The sequence below is a fragment of the Pezoporus wallicus genome, unplaced genomic scaffold (genome assembly GCF_028554395.1).
Source record: "Pezoporus wallicus isolate ANWC-B61680 ecotype Strahan unplaced genomic scaffold, APGP_CSIRO_Pwel_v1 contig_5552, whole genome shotgun sequence".
NCBI lineage: Eukaryota > Metazoa > Chordata > Aves > Psittaciformes > Psittacidae > Pezoporus > Pezoporus wallicus.
In genome coordinates, this window is record NW_026640754.1 from 3,472,804 (window position 1) to 3,492,219 (window position 19,416).

The window sequence follows — 19,416 nt, forward strand, 5'->3', positions numbered from 1 at the left end:
TTTACAGGTAAGACATCATGTGGGATAGGAATGTCTAGTCATGAAAGTCCTCTCTTCCATTGGATGAAATAATATTCCCAAATACACTGAACTTCAGAAGCTGGATACATGTAAACAAAGCTTAATCAGATATTATCCCAATAATAGTAAAATGGGATAAAGCCATGGGTGAAAACCGGGGATCTTCATCTCAATGAAACCTAATGGCTCTGAGGCCTCAGTAAAAGAGGATGTAATACTTTACACACATAGGAGACTAAACCTTTATGAGCTTTACAGCACGCACACAAGCATTGGGTTCTCAATTCTTTATTTTGACCTAAACTTAGCTGTAAGTCTAGACTAATTGCAGAGGAAGGACTAGGTACAGTATTCCATACTACACACTAAAACATTGTGGTTTAGTGACAATGGAAAACAGCTTCATTTCTAACAATCAGATTTTCAAAATTCTGAAGCTGTCTAGATTTTGAATTTGGATTTGCAAATTCTAAACCAAACCATAACCTAAGATTAATGCTGGATGAAAAAGAGATACCTCTTAAAGAAACATGAAGCTTATGACATTGTAGATGCTAGCTCAACTAAAATCTCTTTGAGCCCTTCAGTACACTTAAGTCAATTGAGTTCTAGACTAATATTCTATATATATTTTAATGCTATAGATTTATAAGCTGTAGGTCTAAACCTTGTCTTTATAAAAGGACCAGTGACCACAATAAAGGGGCATAATGACTTAGTCCCAGTAGACACCTATGCCTTTCCTTCTTCTTTATGACCTGAAGAACTTTGAAGATATTCACAGTATTAAATTCCAATATTAATCATCCTAGACTAAATTAAAACTGGCTTACCAATCCATTAGCACTAGGCAAATCCATGTCTTACACAGAGACCAAACTTATTCCTGATATTTTATTTTATGAGTACTACTGTCACTGGGGATCTCTACTTTTCTCTACAGTTCTTCAAACCCTAATTCTAGCTTTAGGACCAGTTTTAGAACCAAAAAGACCAGTACCTTACTATAAAGAAGACCACAGTAACACCAAACATTCTTTTATTTCATTCAGCCCTTTGTAACACTAATGTCCCGAGTTCTTAAAACTTTATTTCTGTGAATTCACACCAGCTCGGAGGTTAATGGAACCTGGACAACTAATTCCAGCTACTCAAAACCAAGGAAGTTTGGTGCACAAGTCCATGTGACCTGACAAGATACATCTGCGAATACTGAGGGAACTGGTGGATGTAGTTGCCAAGCCATTATCTATCATATTTGAGAGGTCATGGCAGTCTGGTGAAGTTTTTGCTGAATGGAAAAGGGAAAACATCACCCCCATGCAGGGGAGTTGGAACTACATGATTTTCAAGGTTCCTTCAACCCCTAACCATTATATGATTCTGTGACGATTCTAAATACTAGCGTATGCAACTCAAAAAAAAAAAAAAAAAAAAAAAGCTTAATTATCATTATAGCCTAGCCCTTTTCTGATCTTGTCAAACACTTTAATTGTTCTTTAATTATTTAAATCTAACTTAAAGAGTTTCTCGTATTATAGGCATGACTGTGAACTGATGCCTTTCTGCCTTGGGCTCAGTGGATTTGAACTTGATAGTGCAGTCCAAGCACCACTAAGAAGGAGGATAAGTACAGATAATGTAGGAGCAGACTTACCCTACCTTGCTGAGAGAGACAAGACAAAAATCCCTGCAGATGGTCATACCATTATCATTCCAACCTGCTGAATATTGACAATAACCAGGATGTTTCACTTTTGTTTGGGATGCACTAGCACAAACCATTACCCTAATTTTGACCTTTTATCAAAAAACAGTACTGTCCACAATGGTACTACTGGTTCCAGCTTGCCAGTATGGCATAGGATAGGATAAATGCCATAAAAGCAAACTTACCTTAAATTATGTCTTTTTATTTTTTATTATGTAGGCTTAAAGTAATCTATTTGACTAGCCCTCGGTCTGAAATAGATTGGTGATGTGGAAAAGTGTCTTGTTGCTGAAGCAAAGCCAAAATACTTCAAAGTTGACATACATAGAGGTAATCTGCAGGACTGAAATTTTGTAAATATGAGGCTGCCTAACTCACTCTTGTTTAGAGAATATTTGTCATTCCTGCTCCTCCCATTATTACCTGAAGAACTAGCGTACTATAGAAACACAAGAACGTCCTTTAAGTGTGTTTCCTTTTTTCTCCTCTGTAGAATTGCTGCAGGTTTTCCTTACTGTTACATATATGTGTATTTAACACATATCTACAAATAGCTGTAGCTTGTAGGTTTAATGATTCAGTCACCTCAGTAAACTCCTCTGTAGGTTCACAGGGTGCACAATGGATTGTCAAGAAACTGAGATTGTTTAGCATTTTATTATACCAATGCTGATATATGACTATTATTTTGACACTGCTGCCTTGAAAGTCTTGAAGAACACTGTGAAAGGGTACCCAATCAAATAGTTGGTGATATTTTACGCATTAAGAATTCTCTAGGGTAAAAAGAAGTCAATAAAAATAATTAAACTATAAAAAGTTAAATATTCTTGCTCAAATTCTGTCAGATGAAGAAAGACATGCAAAGGCAATTCTAAAGATTTTCAGGGGGTTTACAGCAGTTTGGTTTAGGTAGAAAAATGCCAGCACTCTCTCAAATATGTTTCTCATACAAATTGCCACCTTTTCCCCTCTAAAAAAAGGGGGCAGGGGAAGAGAGAAGCGGAGAGCTGTGGTTCAATCCAAGTTTGCAGAGAGTAGGCAAGAACATCCAGAAAGGCAGAATTGTTTTTTACTCCCCAGGTCTGCATTTACAAAAGAGGAAACAATATAGTGGTAAATGAGTATACATCCATGGCTACAGGCTGGGGAGAGGATGATTATCAGGTTTTCAGGAATTGGTTTGGGTGGGGTTTTTTGCATTACAAAGGCTACAACTATTTGACATGCTGGGGAGTTCTTCTTGAAACACTGGGGCCATGAGAGGAAGAGTGGAATGGCCAGAGCAGAGCTTCTGCTTATCAACCTCCTTCTCTCTGTGTAACCACGATTCAGACAGGGCACAGGTTTTGTGCTAGCTTTTTGTACTGTAGAGAATTTTATTCTTACTCTAAAACCTCTATCAGATCAGTTCATATTTAACTGGTGGAGAACTTGCTTGAAACTGCGCCTGACCTCGTTACTGAGAAGATGCATTTGCCCTCTGCCACAGAGGTTCAGTGTTTATGGGCCCTTGATTGCCCCTGAGTCACTGGCTGCTATTGTGTTCAGAAGTGTTTTTTGGAAGCTGCACTTGGTGTAGCAATTGCACTGTTTCATCCTCATAGAGACCAAGCCATAATTATCCTCACCTTTGCCATCTCTGAGCCAGTCCAATTCAAAGTGCCGATTTCAACTTTGAAAGCTTTTTGTAGCTGAAGTCCCTACAATTTGAAATTAACCTTTTCATTTTTTTTTATTTTTATTTTTTCCCCAAAATGGGAGCTGAGAGGTCCGTCTAAAGTACTTGAGATATCAATCCCCATATGCATTTGTGTATTGCTGGGGCTGGCAGCAGGAAAATTTCTCTGGAGGACACTTGACTTCATTATTTACTTCCGCTCTATTGACCTACTCAGTTGATCTATCAGCTCCTGTTTGTTAAATACAGAGGAAAAGAGTTGAGATCTATGAGGCTAGTTTTGAGGTAGATTAGTGAGAAGATTCGTCTCGCATTAGAGAGACATAATGCCTCACAGGGAAATGATGATTGTTATTATGTCAGAATATAATTTCTGGTTGTCTTTATTATTTTATGACAAGAGTTCTCTAACATTAATGCTTGCTGGTAGTCTGATACCAGATTTCTATTTCAGTTTTTGGGAAATAATTCCAGACTTGAAGGATCCATGTTTCTCTCAAAACTAAACTGTCTAATCCAGAGAACTACTTTTTTTAGTGACAGCTGAGCCAAAACTCGTTTCAGTTTAGGCAGTTTCATAAGGACCAGGACATGTCAGTAGATGACAGGGAACACCAAACACATTTTGTTACAATGGTTCTAAGACTGGAAGTCTTTCAGGGAAGTGCATGGTGCCCTAGGCACTGAAGTGTGATTTCAAGTATTCTCTTTTGTACCTTACCTATAGGTTAAAATGCAACAGAATACATGAATTTTCTTTAGGATATCAAAAAGATACCCTGGGAAGATTAATCTTTAAATGTGACAGTCAACAATTATTTTAACATATTATTTTAACAATTATTGATACTGTGTCCCAGAATAAAAATCAAAGGACAGAGAAGAAATGAAATAAACATGGAATATTCAGTAACTATCAGAGTAACTTTGTCAATATTATTCATTATGTTAGAAACCTGGTTTAGAAGGTAAAACTATATATATCAAGAAGACTTATGAATACACTTGGCTGGACATCTTGGCTCCAACACTTTATCTGAAGTTCTAAGCACCATTACCCACCACTGGAAAGTGACGGCATATCCCTTTTTTCTTCATCTGAAGTACTTGCTGTCAGCATAGCATGTGTATAGAAGGAAATCCAGAAAGCCCTGATTTTTTCGTTATCTTTACCAGCTACTTTTGAGAGATGCTCCCACCCTCGTACATGAGGTTATTGCAATTGACCACCACTGTACCTCTCCAAGCACTGAGAATTAAAGTTTAGACAAAGGTTTAAGCGATCTGCTGGTCTGGCCTTTAGTTACTTAGCAATCAACCATAATATGGCCTTGAAGCTGAAAGGTAGCAAATTATATACTCCAAAATTATGAAATATTTGCAACTGTACTGCGTAGAACTGTGGTTTACACTTGTTTATAGCCTTTAACTATAATGCCTTTAAAGTGTTCCCCTTTTAGCTCTTTTCTGGAATGCTATTTTCAGTGTGGTTTACTTTATAAAGACTACTTTGAAGCTGTGTTCACAGAAGGAAAGATCATTTGGCCCAGTGGCATTTGGATAAGTACTTAGTATAATTCCATTTAGTGTCTTCAAAAAGTAACTCTGAGATGCTAAGTAAATCAATCAGCTGTGTCTGTTGTGGAAATCTATGAGGCCAGAAAATTTTGACATTAAACTTTCCATACAGGTTCAGTCAAAGTGATCATTCCCAGGCTGAATTGGCTTGTATGCACTGTTTGGAAATGTACTTAGAATCTATATACTGCAGCTTGTATCTGCTCTTCTTAACAGAGAACACTGCATGCTCACATGGCTGATAGATTTTAGTGGTGTATCTTATAGGAAATAACGATCCAATGTCTTCAGAAGTCAAATTGACTTCTGGAGGAAGGCCGTGACTTTAAGGTCCTTAAGTATAAATCATGTTACAAATTAATACTTTACCTTGTGGGAATCTGGGAGTGATTTACAAAATTAGTGTTACACTATCTCTCTCAAATAAATAACTTTTAAAATGGTTTCTGTAGCTTTCCCAAAATGTTGTAACCCCCACATTCAGGACCTACCCAGCCCTGCTTTTAGCTGACCCCTGGTCATTTAGCTGTGACACCTCTCCTGGTCTTTGTCAAGGGGGAGCAATTTGTTGGGGGTTAGTTTGAATAAAGAACCAGTTTAAATATGCCTTCCCTGGTTATGATTTACTATTTTTTGAGAAGGAGCTGCCACTTTGCTTTTTTTTTTTTTTTTTGGGGGGGGGGGGGGGGCGGGCGGAGCAGGCCATGTAGAAACCCTTTGCTGTGCCTTGAAAGATATAGCTCCCCTATATTTTGTATCCATTCCCTGGAGGAAAAGAAAAAGGTAAGGAAGAAAAAAGAAAATGAAGGAGAGGGAGAAGAAAAGGAGAAGAAAAAAGGGAAAATGAAAAGAAAAAAAAAACAAAAAAAAAAGGAAATAAAAGGGGTAAAGAAAAAAAAAAGGAAAAAAGGGGAAAGAGGAGAGAAAGAAGAAAAAAAAAATGAGAAACAAAAGAAATAAAAGGAAAAAAAAAAGGAAACCCTAAAAGGACAGCAGAGAAGAGGGAGAGGAGAGAACTGTTCTGGTCTTGAAGCGCTAACGCAGCTGGGGGAGAGCGCGGATTGCCGTGCTCAGCCTACTTGGAGTCACCCCGTTATTTTAGCGACTGTGCTCCGCCGAGGAGGACCTGTGCGGCAGAGGAAGCGGCGTCTCGCCGTGCCGAGTGCCGGCGGTAGAGAGAGCGGGGTCGCAAACCGGTGGCGGCCGCGGAGAGTAGCCTCGGCAGGGGACCGAGGCCGGAGGGGGGCCTCGCCTCACCTGTGGGGGGGGGCGGGCGGCCGGCCGGCCGCCGCCCAGGTGCGCGGCAGGGGCTTCGCGCAGAGCCCGGGCGGTGTAGGGGTGCGCGCTCCTGCTGCTGCTGCCGCCGCGCTCCGCTTCAGCGGTGAGAAGGGAGGAGGCGGTGCTGCCGGGAGCAGGGTCTGAGGGGGACGGACGGAGTGAGAAAGAAGACGCAGGGAAAGAGGGAGGGAAGAAGAGAGGGAGAGAGGCGGGGGAATCCAGGAAGAGGGAGGGGATCGGCGATCCGGCGCAGCTTACCCACTCACTCTCTCCGTTGCTGTAACTCTTCAACTCTGTCCGTTCTTTGCCTGGACATGTCTTAAGAAAGTTGCATCTCTCTCTGCCTTTCGCCTTCTTTTTTTTTTTCTTTTTTTTTTTCCCCTCTTTCGCCCTTTCTCTTTTCTCTCTCTCCCCCCCCCCCCCCCCTTTTTTCCCCTCCCTATTTTTCCTTCCCACCCTCGTTCAAGTTTCGAGCAGCGGATGGGTCTGAGCCAACATGCCGCGCTGTGGAGATGGGGCCGGGCGCCGCGCTGAGCGCCAGAGCTGCGGGGTTCGGACTCTAGAGGTGTGTGGGCACCTGAGCATTGCTCGCTTTTTCTCAAGCGGACAAAAAAGAAAGGGGTGGTAGAAAGCGTGCAGAGATGAACAGAGCTGGAGCGGACTTTGGGAGAAGAGCGCCGAGTCCAGCTGGTCTGGTGAGTTCTTTGTATAATGAGTTTATTATCATCAGGGTGCTTAGATGATTCCAGTGAGAGTTTTGGTGCTCTGGTTTGTTGAGCTATTGAAAATACTGAGGTCTTCGCTTCAACCCCTAGTTTATAACTGTGTAGTGTATGTATGATTCTGCAGGCTTATATATATATATACATAAATATATATAGGCATACCGACTTTATCCAAAGCTGTGCATACCTGGGGCTGAGGGCACCGCCCGCTCCACCACCACCTTCATCGAGAGAGCGGCACGCGGGTTGCCGGATCCAGCCGCCTGCAGCCGGAGCCGGGCTCGGCGCCGCGGGCTGCCGGCTCCTCTTCGCTCTGCCGAGCCCGGGCTGGTTGCCGTCGCTGTGCCCGGCTGCCCGTACGTTGTGGCGCGGCGCCCCCTGCCCGGCAGCTGCGGAACTGCGGCCCTGTCGCTGCCGCGGGGAGGCCGGTGTCCGGACTCGGGTGGGGGGAAGCAGGGGCGGAGGGGAACTGCCTGGGCGGCCCCCAGAGTCTCCTGGCCAAGAGCTGTTGCGCCTGGAAGCCGGCGCTTTCTGAAGGGGTCGGCTGCTTCTGATCTGCAGCCCCGGGCGTGCGAGGCTTTGGCTATAGGAGGGCCCCCTATGCAGCTGGCTTTATTTATGTGGCTAATAAAAGACGTGGCGGGGCTAATGCAGGGTAAATGCACCCCCGCTGGCTTCTCCCGCCCGCAGCCCGGCTTCACCATGAGCCCGCTAAGTCGGGATTCCCCAGGCAAACGTCTAATCGTTATTAAGCGTGATCACTTTATTAATGAGCGGGGAATCCTCCGAGAACTGTTTCGGAGTATTAGTCTTTTAACGTAAGGCTGGTGGGCTGACAGGCATCCTTCAGCATTACTTCCACTCCCGAGGCAGCCTGTACCACCTCCCCGGGACGCGGGTGGGCTGCCGCGATCCCCCGGCTGCCCCCAGTCCCCCGCACACTCCCATCGCCGCCGCTTTTCTCGGCGCCGGGACACGGCGCTGCTCCTTAAGTCGGCGGCTGGGAGTCGCGGTAGCCGTCAGTCAATTTTGGCCGCTACTGAGAGACCACCCTCCGCACGGCCGCGAAGCGGCGTCTCACCCAGCCCGGGGCCAGCAGCTGAGAGGCGAGGCCAAGCCCGCCGCACGGGGGGAACGGCTGCCGAGGCGCTGCGGCCGCCGAAGGGCGGTCCTCGCTGCCATCGGCGCTAGTGGCTGCGGCTGGGCTCGTTCTGGATACCTGCCAGTCCTCGGATACCAAAGCCCCACAATCAAAGACCGGCTGCTCCCGCGGGCTCTGACGGTCTCCTTCGCCATTCCCGTAAGATGTTCCCTGGCAGTAGCTTTCTTAAAGTTTCTGAGTAGTTTCTCCGAGGGAGAACTTTGCCACACGCGAAGCCGCCGTGTCCCCGGACCGGAACCCCTTTCCCTGCCGTCCCGGCCGGGCTGCAGCGGGGCAAGCGCGGCGGAGATGAGGGTCCTCCCTGGCCCTGCTGGCGTTCCCCGTGGGCACCAGGCCACTGGGAAGAGCAGTTTGCTCTGTGGTTCGCTCTCTCCCTGTTACCCCCTCTCCACACTCCGTACTCTTTCTGCCGGGCCGAGAATGTGTGGAGAGGCGGGGGGGGGTGTGGGGTGTGTGCGGGAGTGCCCTCGCCCGCGGAGTGGTGCGGAACGAGTTCCGGAGGAGCGGCAGTACAGCGCCGCGGAGGAATACAGTGGGGGGGGGGGTTGGGAGGGCGCCGCGGCCCGAGGGGGCGGAGAGGCAGCGGCGAGGCACGCTGGCGGCCCTGGAAGAAAGGGGGAGCGGCGCGGCGGGTACCGTGCGGGGCTGGCCCCGTCCCGTGCCCCCATCCCGCAGGTAGTGAGAAGCAGAAAGGTGCGGCGAGATGCAGTCACAGCAGGAGGGGACGGGACAGGACAGCTGGGCGAGTTGTTGGGAAGTTTTGTTGGCGAGGGGAGGAGGTGGTTTGAGCCCCCTTGGAAAGTTTCGTCTCTGAGGCAAGGCCTCCCGGAGGCGCTGGCCGTGCATGCTCCTCGTGCTGCGGGGGCCGGCGGAAGGGGCTGCGGAGCGGCGCCCGCCCCCCTTGCCCCCGCCTGCCCAGGGTGCCGGGCCCTGGTGGCTGCCGGGCGTCGCGGGCCCAGGCGCCCGGCTGCCCCCCCCTTTCCTCCGCTTGTGGCTGGCGGCAGCCGGCGGGGCTGGAGTGTTGGCTACGCTCTCCCGAGAGCCGGCAGGTTGCTCCTGAGCTGCGTCGAGGAAGAGGGGTGGCGGTGATTTTTCCCCTCCGGAGGCAAGGTGTTTCGGATGCGGTTGACGTGCCGTTGCAAGCTTAATTCCTTGTTAAACCGGCAGGGGCGATTCGCGGTGAGAAAGTATGTTGGGGTGACTTTCTTCCTTTGTCTGCACTTTAACTTCGTGTCCCTTGTTGCGTTCCTCGCCGCTTTCCTCCAAAAGGTGAGAGGCAGTGTCCGCCTTCGGCTCCGGCTCTCCGGGAGATCCCGGCTGGGCGCATCTGCCGGTTCCCGTGTTTGCTTGCTTTCTCTCTCTTCACGGTAGTTGAAAGAAAACAAAGCTTTGTTTGAAAGGTGCGCTTTTCAACCTCCTGGTGTCAGTGAGCGGCGGTGTGTCTTACTGCTAATCTTCCCACCGTTGTAAACTTGCTTTTTTTTTTTTTTCGGGGGGGGGGGGGGGGGGTGGGGGAAGGGGAAACGCATTAATAACTTAAAAAATGCTGCCTTCTAGAGTCAGGTTTTCTTGAGCTTTAAACACTTGCATGCAAGTTGTTCATAAGCAGTTGAATGGGAAATATTGCCCGTATTTTTTTACCACCTCTGCTTTCTGTGGAAGAAAAGAATGCTGTGTAGATGCGTATTTCCTATTTACTTGTCAAACTGTTGAAATATTCAGCTGTTTAGTGAGTAAAACGCTTTGCTTGAGCGCTGAAAGCTATTTGTTTTTTTGAGTTTATTCTCTGTGGGACTCTAAAGTTTCATTTTTAGACGTCTGGAAGGTGAGCTTTAGCAGTCGTCCCAGTAGTAGGATAATCTCCTGGGTTTTATAATTTAGTATGTGAAAGAACTTTTCATGTCTAAGTTATCACTGATATGAGTGCAAGTAGGCCAATACAGAATTCTCTTAAACCCTCAAATATTTAATTGGGGGGGGTGTGTATTGTTTTTGTTTTTAAGTTTAAAGCTGAGTTCAAGCTCAGTGAAACTACTACTTTTGTCTTGACAAACTTTAAAGTGCTATGCCAAATTTCAGTCAAATGCTTTCCTAACAAAGATTGAAGGTCTGCTTTTCTTTGCACAACTGTTGAGTTCAGAATGAGATACACTAGTAAGTAACTGCCATACAGATAAATAGTAGTTCTCTGTGTGAAACTGTTTCACTGTGGATTCAGAATCTTTGCATGCATGTTGAGTACAGTGGCTGCATTTTTGCTCTTAACAGCAAAGGTCTCGAAAGCATAAATCAAACGTATCCATGAGATTAATGCATAATGTGGAGAATACAAGCATAAAATTTACTAGGCTTTAGTCACAAGTTGAAACTGTTAGGTTAATATCTATGGCAATGTACAATTTTGTTTGATAACTTACCAGCTTTACTGAAGTAATGTTGTGGTACACTTTCATCATGTGTTAATGTTCTAAATGCCAAAATAGTTGGATGTACTCCCTCCCTCACAGGAAAGAAAATGACACTGTTGAGGTTTTTGTTTGGAAACTTTAGCATCCTGAAACAGCTATATCTGTTGGTTTTTTTTTTTCCCAGTCAGACTGCATAAATAATTGCTTTTCAATAACTGAGAGAGTATGTGTAACTACAGTTAGTACAGCCTACAAAGCCCCATGATCTCTCATAGCCTTCTACAATAGGAACCCTGGTATGACAGTTTAGTTACCGCAATAATAACTCTTCATGGTACATTTGTGTCAAATGGCATCAATAGTGTATGCTGATCAAAACTGACTTTTACAGTAAATAGGTGATGTTTTGATTGGTGGAGGCATTTTAGTCTTGCAAACTTAACATTACAAGTCAAAGAAGCTGGTGCCCGTATGGGGTGAAACCCCCAGTACATTTATTAAAGATTTCAGTAGACAAGCAATGTAGAAACAGCATTAAAGAACCTCTTTCAATGCTCAAAATAGTCTGATATGTCCCTAGAGCAGTGTAACAGGCCATGATCACAGAGTCTTATTCTGATAATGTAAATGATGTAGCTTATCTTATGTGTAGAAAAGGGATAGCAGTGGGACTAAAACTCATCGCAGCTTGGGCCATGTGGCCTGATATAGGTTCTTTTTCTAGCTCTGATTTCTGGGAGAGTAAATTTGCTCTCTTTTGATATATTGTGTAGAAGATAAGCTTGTTTGGCTGGGTTTTGTTGTTGTCTTGTTTGGCATTGAGATTGCTATGTACTAAATTGTCTATGCTTGAAAATTTCAAGTCTCAAACTTTGAAGCCTAGGCACTCTAAATGTACTACTGAGAGAGACAGTCTTTTACATTACTGCTATCTTATCCAGGTCATCTTCATTTGTAAATTACCAGATTGAGGTCTGATAGCTCCAAAATTTTGCTTTGTAAACTTTGAATGTCACGATAGTTCTTATTTCCAAGTTCTGTTAGGTTTTCCCCCCATATACAAATTATGTTAATGTGTTCATAATTTTGTTAATATTGTAACAAAGTAGTAAAACTGTCTTGTGTATTCCAGAACTTAATATGCATATAAATAAAAATTTCCAGGGTATGCATATAAATAAAAATTATCTGAATAATAATTTCCAGATAAGAAATCAAAGTTTACTTTAAAGGAGTTTTTCAGAGTAAATGTGGTGTGCACTGCTTGTAAACCTAGGGCTGTGATGTTTTGCTAAGCAAACAGTTGCCTTATGTGTTAAATGGATGCAGAAAATCCTAAACTGGTCCTATTCCAAAGATAATAAAAAATTTAGGAGTTCGAAGTGTAGCCTTTGACTAAAACGTTTCTGAAATTTTGAGTCATTCTGGCTCACTATAATGAGCTGAGTTTATATCTAACACATTCTCACTTTATCTTAAAACTTTCATACTTTCCCTTAGTAGTTAACTGTCTTTACTACTGGCATTGTTTAATACTTCAGCTATAGTATGTTGACTTTTGGGTAATCTTGGGTCAACTTTTTTTTTTATTTTTTGTTTCCAGTAGCTCTGTAAATTATGACAGAATGGAAAAAGTATTGATGGGACAAGGAGTAATGGGTTTAAACTTAAACAGGGGAAGTTCAGGTTAGATATAAGGAAGAAGTTCTTTACTGTGAAGGTGGTGAGGCCCTGGAACAAGTTGCCCAAAGGCATGGTAGATGCCACATCCCTGGTAGTGTTCAAGGCCAGGTTGGACAGCGCCTTGGGTGACATGGTCTGGTGTGAGACATTCCTGCCCATGGCAGGGGGGATGGAATTAGATGATCTGAAGATCCTTTCCAACCCTAACTATTCTATGATTCTGTGAAATTACTAACTTGCTTTTGTCTAACATGGTTAACTCTTAAACTCTTGACTGTGATTCAGCAAACCTTAGAAGTTGCTGCTTGGTTCTCTTACTGGCAGTTGCATCAGCATGTGTAATAGGCTGCCCATTGCCAGTTCTGAGCAGGCTCCACATGAAGTAATTACACAAGAGCAGCAAAAAGTGCTTAAGGTATTATGGCACAGAAAAATATTTACAGTAATAGCAAAACCTACCTGTGTCCAACTTTGAATTTTAATGAGAAGTTTGGATATCTTAACACAGTCTAATGCCTCATAGTATGGTGTGCATTGTGTCTAACAGGCCTGAGGAGCAGATGATAAAAGATATGGTGAGGTACAGTGTTTTATGTAATAGACTATCTCAGACAGCCTGTTGCCTAAGGTAAGTGTAGACAGTGAGTTATGTGGTGCCATAAATCAGAGCTGGAACTGGGTTTTGGACTTCAGCATAAGTAAAAAAGAAAAAAAATGAATAGTTCTAGTATAACTGAGGGGGAAAAGAGGAAAAGATCTGATGAGATAAGTATTATATCTGATCATTAAGTAGGTTTTTGGTTGTTTTTTTTTTTTAATAGCTTTCAAAATTCCAGCACGATGGAATAAAAGAACCTGTTTCTATTGAATAATTTTAAAAAGATGCAATAATTTCTTAATGTGACTTTTATGACAGTCTAATGGCATCTGAAATTGTTTGGAGTTTTGGAAGTATTGATATCTATTATAGGTTTAGGTTTTTTTTTTTTTTGCTGTGTTTTTTGTTTTGTTTTGCTGGGGGCAAGGCTTGTTTGGTTTGTTGTTTGGTGGTTCGTTGTGTTTTGTGGGTTTGTTTTTTTGGTTGTGTTTTTCGTTTTTAATGAAAATGTTCATTTACTTGGCAGTATGTTAGGGGGTTGAAGCCCTGGAGACCCATGTGTCTGCTTATTCCCAGGACAAATCATAGCCTGGGAAGAAGAGTACATAGGGAAGGAATGATACTGTTGACTCATTGAAATGGCAGCTGTTCCAACCTCAAACTGGTTTGCCTTACCAGCCTTTCCTTCATTCAGCATTAAAACCTTGTCAGCTGTGGTTCCAGCTAGTGACTTACTTTTAAAAGCTCATACACTTTTCATTGTTTGCTTGTTCATTTTTATTGTTTGCTGTGGTTATAGCTTTAATCGTGTAGCTTCATTGCTAGATTTGGAAGGCATACATGCTTGCTTTTTTTTTTTTTCCTTCCAAAAGTGTACTAGCTAAGTTTTCATTACTGCTTTTCAGTATTCCTGTAGCTTATGTGCTCATGAGTCTTAAATTCTTCTTACAATTATTTACTTACTAATGCCTGTGACTGAATTCCTTCTTCTGAGTTTTTTTGGAGTAAACTGTTGACAGAGTAGATTAATTTGCTCTAATGCTTTGTAGTGGGCAGAAGCATGGAATTTCAGGCAGTGCAATCTTTCATGTATCTACCTGAGTTGATAGGAATTAGGGCAGAAAAAATAACTATAAGAGAAAATGTGAGTGGAAGAAGGAGACCTCATAATGTGATACCTTCTGAGTTTTGATGAACAGAACTAGTGTGAGGACAGACACTGAGGAGATGCTGATAGCCAAAGAGTGAGTACAGACTAGGGCTAAAATGTGGGAGAAAAAGTCAGGAAGAATTAGAGAAGAGTGCAGTTAGGAATTAGTATGAGCTGTGTAACGGACTGGCCAGGAAAAAGATGCTAAAGGAGAGGGAAAAATATTTAGGATAAACAGGGAAAACTGGAAGGAAAGAACGGACAGTACTTAATTGAAGCAGTCAAGTCAAAGCTAGATATCTTTCTGCTTGTTGGAAAGAAAGAAACTTTTCCACTAAGATTTTGTTGAAAGCTTGGTCTTATTAAGGAAGCATTCTGAAGCCTCAGTTTGTTGTCCTGTGAGATTTTGGGGAGTAAAGACTGTTTACTATAAACTCAGATGAGGAAGGTGGTCCCAAAGGTCTTGTTCGTGAAGTTTCTGCCTTTCTTCCTACTGCAGTCTTGTCTGGATTTAGGCACTGGAAATGACATACTGACTTTTTCAAATGGGAAAGCCAGTGAGGGTGTGTTTTGTGTCTGTCTTGATGTTCCAGGCTCCTACCCTGTCATTTCAGGAGTGTTTGAGAAACATCTTAATAGTTCCTCCAGTTAATTTGATGGATCCCTGTTCTCATAGCTCTTGATGCTAATTTGTTTCAGATCTGTTCTGAGAGGGAAATAAAAGAAATATAACTGATTTTTTATTGGTTTCATAAATTAATGATGTTTGATATAAATTTTTTTTTGTGATATGCATTATTCTTTTAAGGGTACTCATTTGGAGAGGGTACAATACATACAGAATTAGTCTTTGTTTATGATTTTTATAATTATTAGAACAGGTGCTCATAGGATGCTTTTAAAAGTTTATTGTAATTTGAAACAAACCTCTACAGTTTACTTCCACATTATTTGATATCAGTCATTTTACAGTATAAGTGAAACAAGGGAGAAGAATTTTTATCAGAAGACAATGTCACATAGGAAGTAGAAGGCTGGGGTGAACTTTCACTGCTCCAGATAAGTTCAGATCTAGTTTGCTTGCTTATAGCAGACAGCACTGGCATATTCGAATATGTTACTTGGGAATTGTTAATTTGAAGTTAACTTTGTATATTCTCCTTTGGTCATGGTAGTAGCTCCTAGACTTTTGGTCTTGTGAATTCTTCACATTTTCTGGGAATTTTATCTGCTTTTACTGTAAATCGTGTTGAAACTTTGTGCAAAAATGGATATAACCTAGAGGTGTAACTTGTAGTTTTCTTTCAACATGAATTCTAAACATCAGGGTTATTTGAGAATATTTGAACGGTCATAAAAGTCTTGACACGTTTCTGTCTTGTTGCAGGGTTTCTTTGTAATTGCTGCCATGGGAAGATACTTGACTATGCTGTTGCTGCTGATGCTGCTGGTGCAGCATTTTGGAAACTGTGAAGGAAATCAAAGGCTACGTCATGCTTCACCAATGCAGTTTACACAAGTAGAGTACAATGCCACTGTGTATGAGAATTCTGCAGCCAAGACTTATGTTGGGCATCCGGAGAAAATGGGCATTTACATTACAAATCCATTATGGGACCTAAGATACAAAATTATTTCTGGTGACAGTGAGAACTTGTTCAAAGCTGAAGAATACGTTCTTGGCAACTTTTGCTTTTTGAGAATACGGACCAAGGGAGGAAACACAGCTATCCTTAACAGAGAGGTAAAAGACCATTACACGCTGACTGTTAAGGCAGTTGAAAAAAACACAAATGTTGAAACACGCACGAAGGTCAGGATACAGGTACTGGATACAAATGACTTGCGCCCTTTGTTTTCTCCAACATCTTACAGTGTTTCTTTGCCTGAAAACACAGCAGTAAGGACCAGTATTGCAAGAGTCAGTGCAACAGATGCAGATATAGGAACAAATGGAGAGTTTTACTATAGCTTTAAAGAAAGAACAGATTTGTTTGCTATACATCCAACTAGTGGAGTGGTAGTTCTAACTGGTAGACTTGACTACTTAGACACTAAGCATTATGAGATGGAAATTCTTGCAGTGGACCGTGGGCTGAAGCTGTATGGTAGCAGTGGCATAAGTAGTATGGCAAAACTCACTGTTTATGTAGAGCAAGCAAATGAATATGCCCCCATTATCACAGCTGTTACGTTAACTCCATCGGAATCGGACAAAAACCCAACTTACGCAATTGTAACTATAGAGGACAATGATCAGGGTTCTAATGGGGAAATAGCATCATTAAGTATTGTTGCGGGTGATCCACTTCAACAGTTCAAAACAGTGAGGTCTGTTCCAGGAGGTAAAGAATACAGAATAAAAGCTATTGGTCACATCGACTGGGAGAGCCACCCTTTTGGATACAACCTTACCCTTCAAGCTAAAGATAAAGGAAATCCCCCGCAGTTTTCTTCTGTAAAAGTTGTTCACGTAACATCACCACAGTTCAAGTCTGGTCCTGTCAGATTTGAAAAAGAGATATACAGAGCTGAAATAAGTGAATTTGCCCCTCCAAATACACCTGTGATAATGGTGAAAGCTCTGCCTAGTTACCCACACTTAACATATATTTTTAAAAATACACCGGGCAAAATAAAATTCAATTTAAATGCTCACACTGGTCTTATTACCACTTCAGAACCCATAAAAGCACAATATGCATCCCATTTTGAACTTGAAGTTGCAACAAGTGACAGAAGAGCGTCTGCAAAAGTATTAATTAAGATACTAGGCATGAACAGCAATCCTCCTGACTTTACTCAGACATCCTATAAAGCTTCTTTCGACGAGAATGTGCCAGTAGGTACAAGTGTCATGAGAGTCAGTGCAAAAGACCCTGATGAAGGGGAAAATGGTTATGTGACCTACAGCATTGCAAACCTAAATCCTTTGCCATTTGTGATGAACCATTTCAGTGGGGTTATTAGTACCTCAGAAGACTTGGATTATGAATTGATGCCAAGGGTTTACAATTTGAGGATTCGAGCTTCCGATTGGGGTGTACCATATCGTCGAGAAGTCGAAGTTCCTGTTACTGTTATTTTAAATAACCTGAATGACAATATACCTCTATTTGAGAAAATAAATTGTGAGGGAACAATCCCCAGGGATCTTGGTGTTGGAGAGCAAATAACAACTGTATCTGCTATTGATGCTGATGAGCTCCAGTTGGTGAGATACCAAATTGAATCTGGAAATGAACTGGATTTATTTAGCCTAAATCCAAATTCTGGAGTACTTTCACTCAAACAGTCATTAATAGATGGCCTGGGTGCTAAAATATCTTTTCACAGTTTGAGAATTACAGCCACAGATGGAGAAAACTTTGCAAAACCTTTGTATATCAACATAACTGTAGCTACTACTCGCAAACCTGTCAACTTGCAATGTGAAGAAACTGGTGTTGCCAAAATGCTTGCAGAGAAACTCTTACAAGCAAATAAATTGCACAGTCGTGGAGAAGTTGAGGATGTTTTCTTTGACACTCACTCTGTGAATCTTCATGCACCTCAATTTAAAAGTACTCTCCCCACTAGCATTGAGATAAGAGAAGACCAACCTGTGGGTTCCAGCATAATGCTTATGAATGCTACTGATCTTGATACTGGCTTCAATGGAAAGCTAGTGTATGTTATTTCTGGAGGTAATGAAGATAGTAGTTTTATTGTTGATATGGAAAGAGGAGTGCTGAAAATTTTATCCCCCCTTGACCGAGAAGTAAAAGATAAATATACTCTAAATATTACTGTCTATGATCTTGGAATACCACAGAAGTCTGCATGGCACCTTTTAGATATAAAAATTTTGGATGCTAATGACAACCCACCGGAATTCCTGCAGGACAGCTATTTTATTGAAGTGAGTGAAAACCAAGAGCCAAACAGTGAAATAATTCAAATTGAAGCTACTGATAAAGATTTGGGGGTTAATGGAGAAGTGAAATATTCTCTTCTTACAGATACAGACAAGTTTACTATTAATGCTGTGACAGGAATTGTGAAAGTTGTAGGGATTTTGGATCGTGAAGAACAGCATGTCTATTTTTTGAAAATAGAGGCTAGGGACCAACCTACCGAAGAACCTCAATTATTTTCAACAGTTATCTTGAAAGTGTCTGTAGAAGATGTTAATGACAATCCTCCTAAGTTTATTCCTTCAAATTATCATGTGAGAATTCGAGAAGATCTTCCTGAGGGAACTGTTATTACATGGCTAGAAGCCTATGATCCTGATTTAGGCCAGTCAAGTCAAATACGATACAGTCTTTTGGACAGTGGAGATGGCACCTTTGATGTTGACAAGCTAAGTGGAGCAATACGTATTGTAGAAAGACTGGATTATGAAAAGAAACAATTTTATAACTTGACTGTGCGGGCAAAGGACAAAGGAAAACCCATTTCATTGTCTTCTACGTGTTACATTGAGGTCGAGATAGTTGATGTGAATGAAAACTTGCACACTCCACGGTTCTCTATATTTGCAGATAAAGGCTTTATAAAAGAAGATGCCCCTGTTGGCTCCTCAGTAATGACAGTATCTGCTTATGATGAAGATGCAGGACGAGATGGGGAGATTAGATATTCCATCAGAGATGGATCTGGTATAGGAGTTTTTCGAATAGATGAAGAAAAAGGTAAGGTGGCTTTTTGTTGTTTTTATATTCTAAATCAAATCACAAGCCAGCAGAAAGATGAGAGAAGCAGCATTGTCACAGTTGACATGGATGTTCTTGTTAGGACAGAAAGACTTCACCAATAAAGTGTATAGTTTTGTCTACCAGTTTAGTGAAATATTATATGTATATGTTTGATAAGTAGTTTTCCTCTGTTGTCCTCATTTCTATCCAGCCTACCTAAAACCATTCTTAGATTTTAAAATATATGCCACCTGTCAAAAATAAGAATACTGTTGATATAAAATGAAGGTCTGCCTTATGTGAAAACTGTTGCCTTTGGGGCACTGAGGCTAAAGCAACAAACTGCTTTCTGAAGGGATTTTCATGCTTTTTAATCTTAAGTGACTTCTCTTGCTTTATTTGCAGGAGATATGCATGAGTGTGGTACTGCCATACGTGTTGGGTTTGGTAGTTATCTTTCAGAGTTGTTGTAGTTGCCCATCAGTGAGGTAGTAAGTGGTGCCTCCTTCATGAAAAGACCTCTGGTAAAGCATAAATGCAACCTTTAGAAAAAGCTCATATAAATGAAGTATATTGAACTGCTGACATATTTCATTAATAATGCATAAATTGACAAGCAACTGTGAGAATTATTCCAGTGTCATGTATTCAAAAGTAGCACAGTTATGGTTTCAATAAAATTCTAGTGCTGACTTCTAACACTTTGGATGGGTATCTGTGTCGCTACTCATTTATGTATGTC

At 42.2% G+C, this 19,416-nt stretch overlaps 1 protein-coding gene and 1 long non-coding RNA gene across 8 annotated transcripts in view; one reads left to right on the top strand and one right to left on the bottom strand.

Annotated features, from left to right (window-relative positions):
- LOC130605155 (uncharacterized) overlaps positions 1-7,357 on the bottom strand; it is a 35,813-nt gene extending 28,456 nt beyond the window's left edge. Inside the window, exon 1 of the long non-coding RNA XR_008973628.1 lies at positions 7,182-7,357. This is a non-coding gene — a long non-coding RNA (uncharacterized LOC130605155). The remainder of the gene's footprint in view (positions 1-7,181) is intronic.
- Positions 6,818-19,416, top strand: part of FAT1 (FAT atypical cadherin 1) — a 108,174-nt gene continuing 95,575 nt past the window's right edge. For 5 of the 7 annotated variants that reach the window (XM_057420396.1, XM_057420397.1, XM_057420400.1 and 2 more), the window contains exons 1-2: positions 6,819-6,964; positions 15,383-18,671. In XM_057420396.1, coding sequence (XP_057276379.1) covers positions 6,911-6,964; positions 15,383-18,671 — 3,343 coding nt within the window. In that variant the 5' untranslated portion in view covers positions 6,819-6,910. Of the gene's footprint in view, positions 6,965-8,738; positions 8,850-15,382; positions 18,672-19,416 lie in introns of those variants that run through there. The other 2 variants (XR_008973627.1, XM_057420399.1) reach the window with 2 other exon arrangements.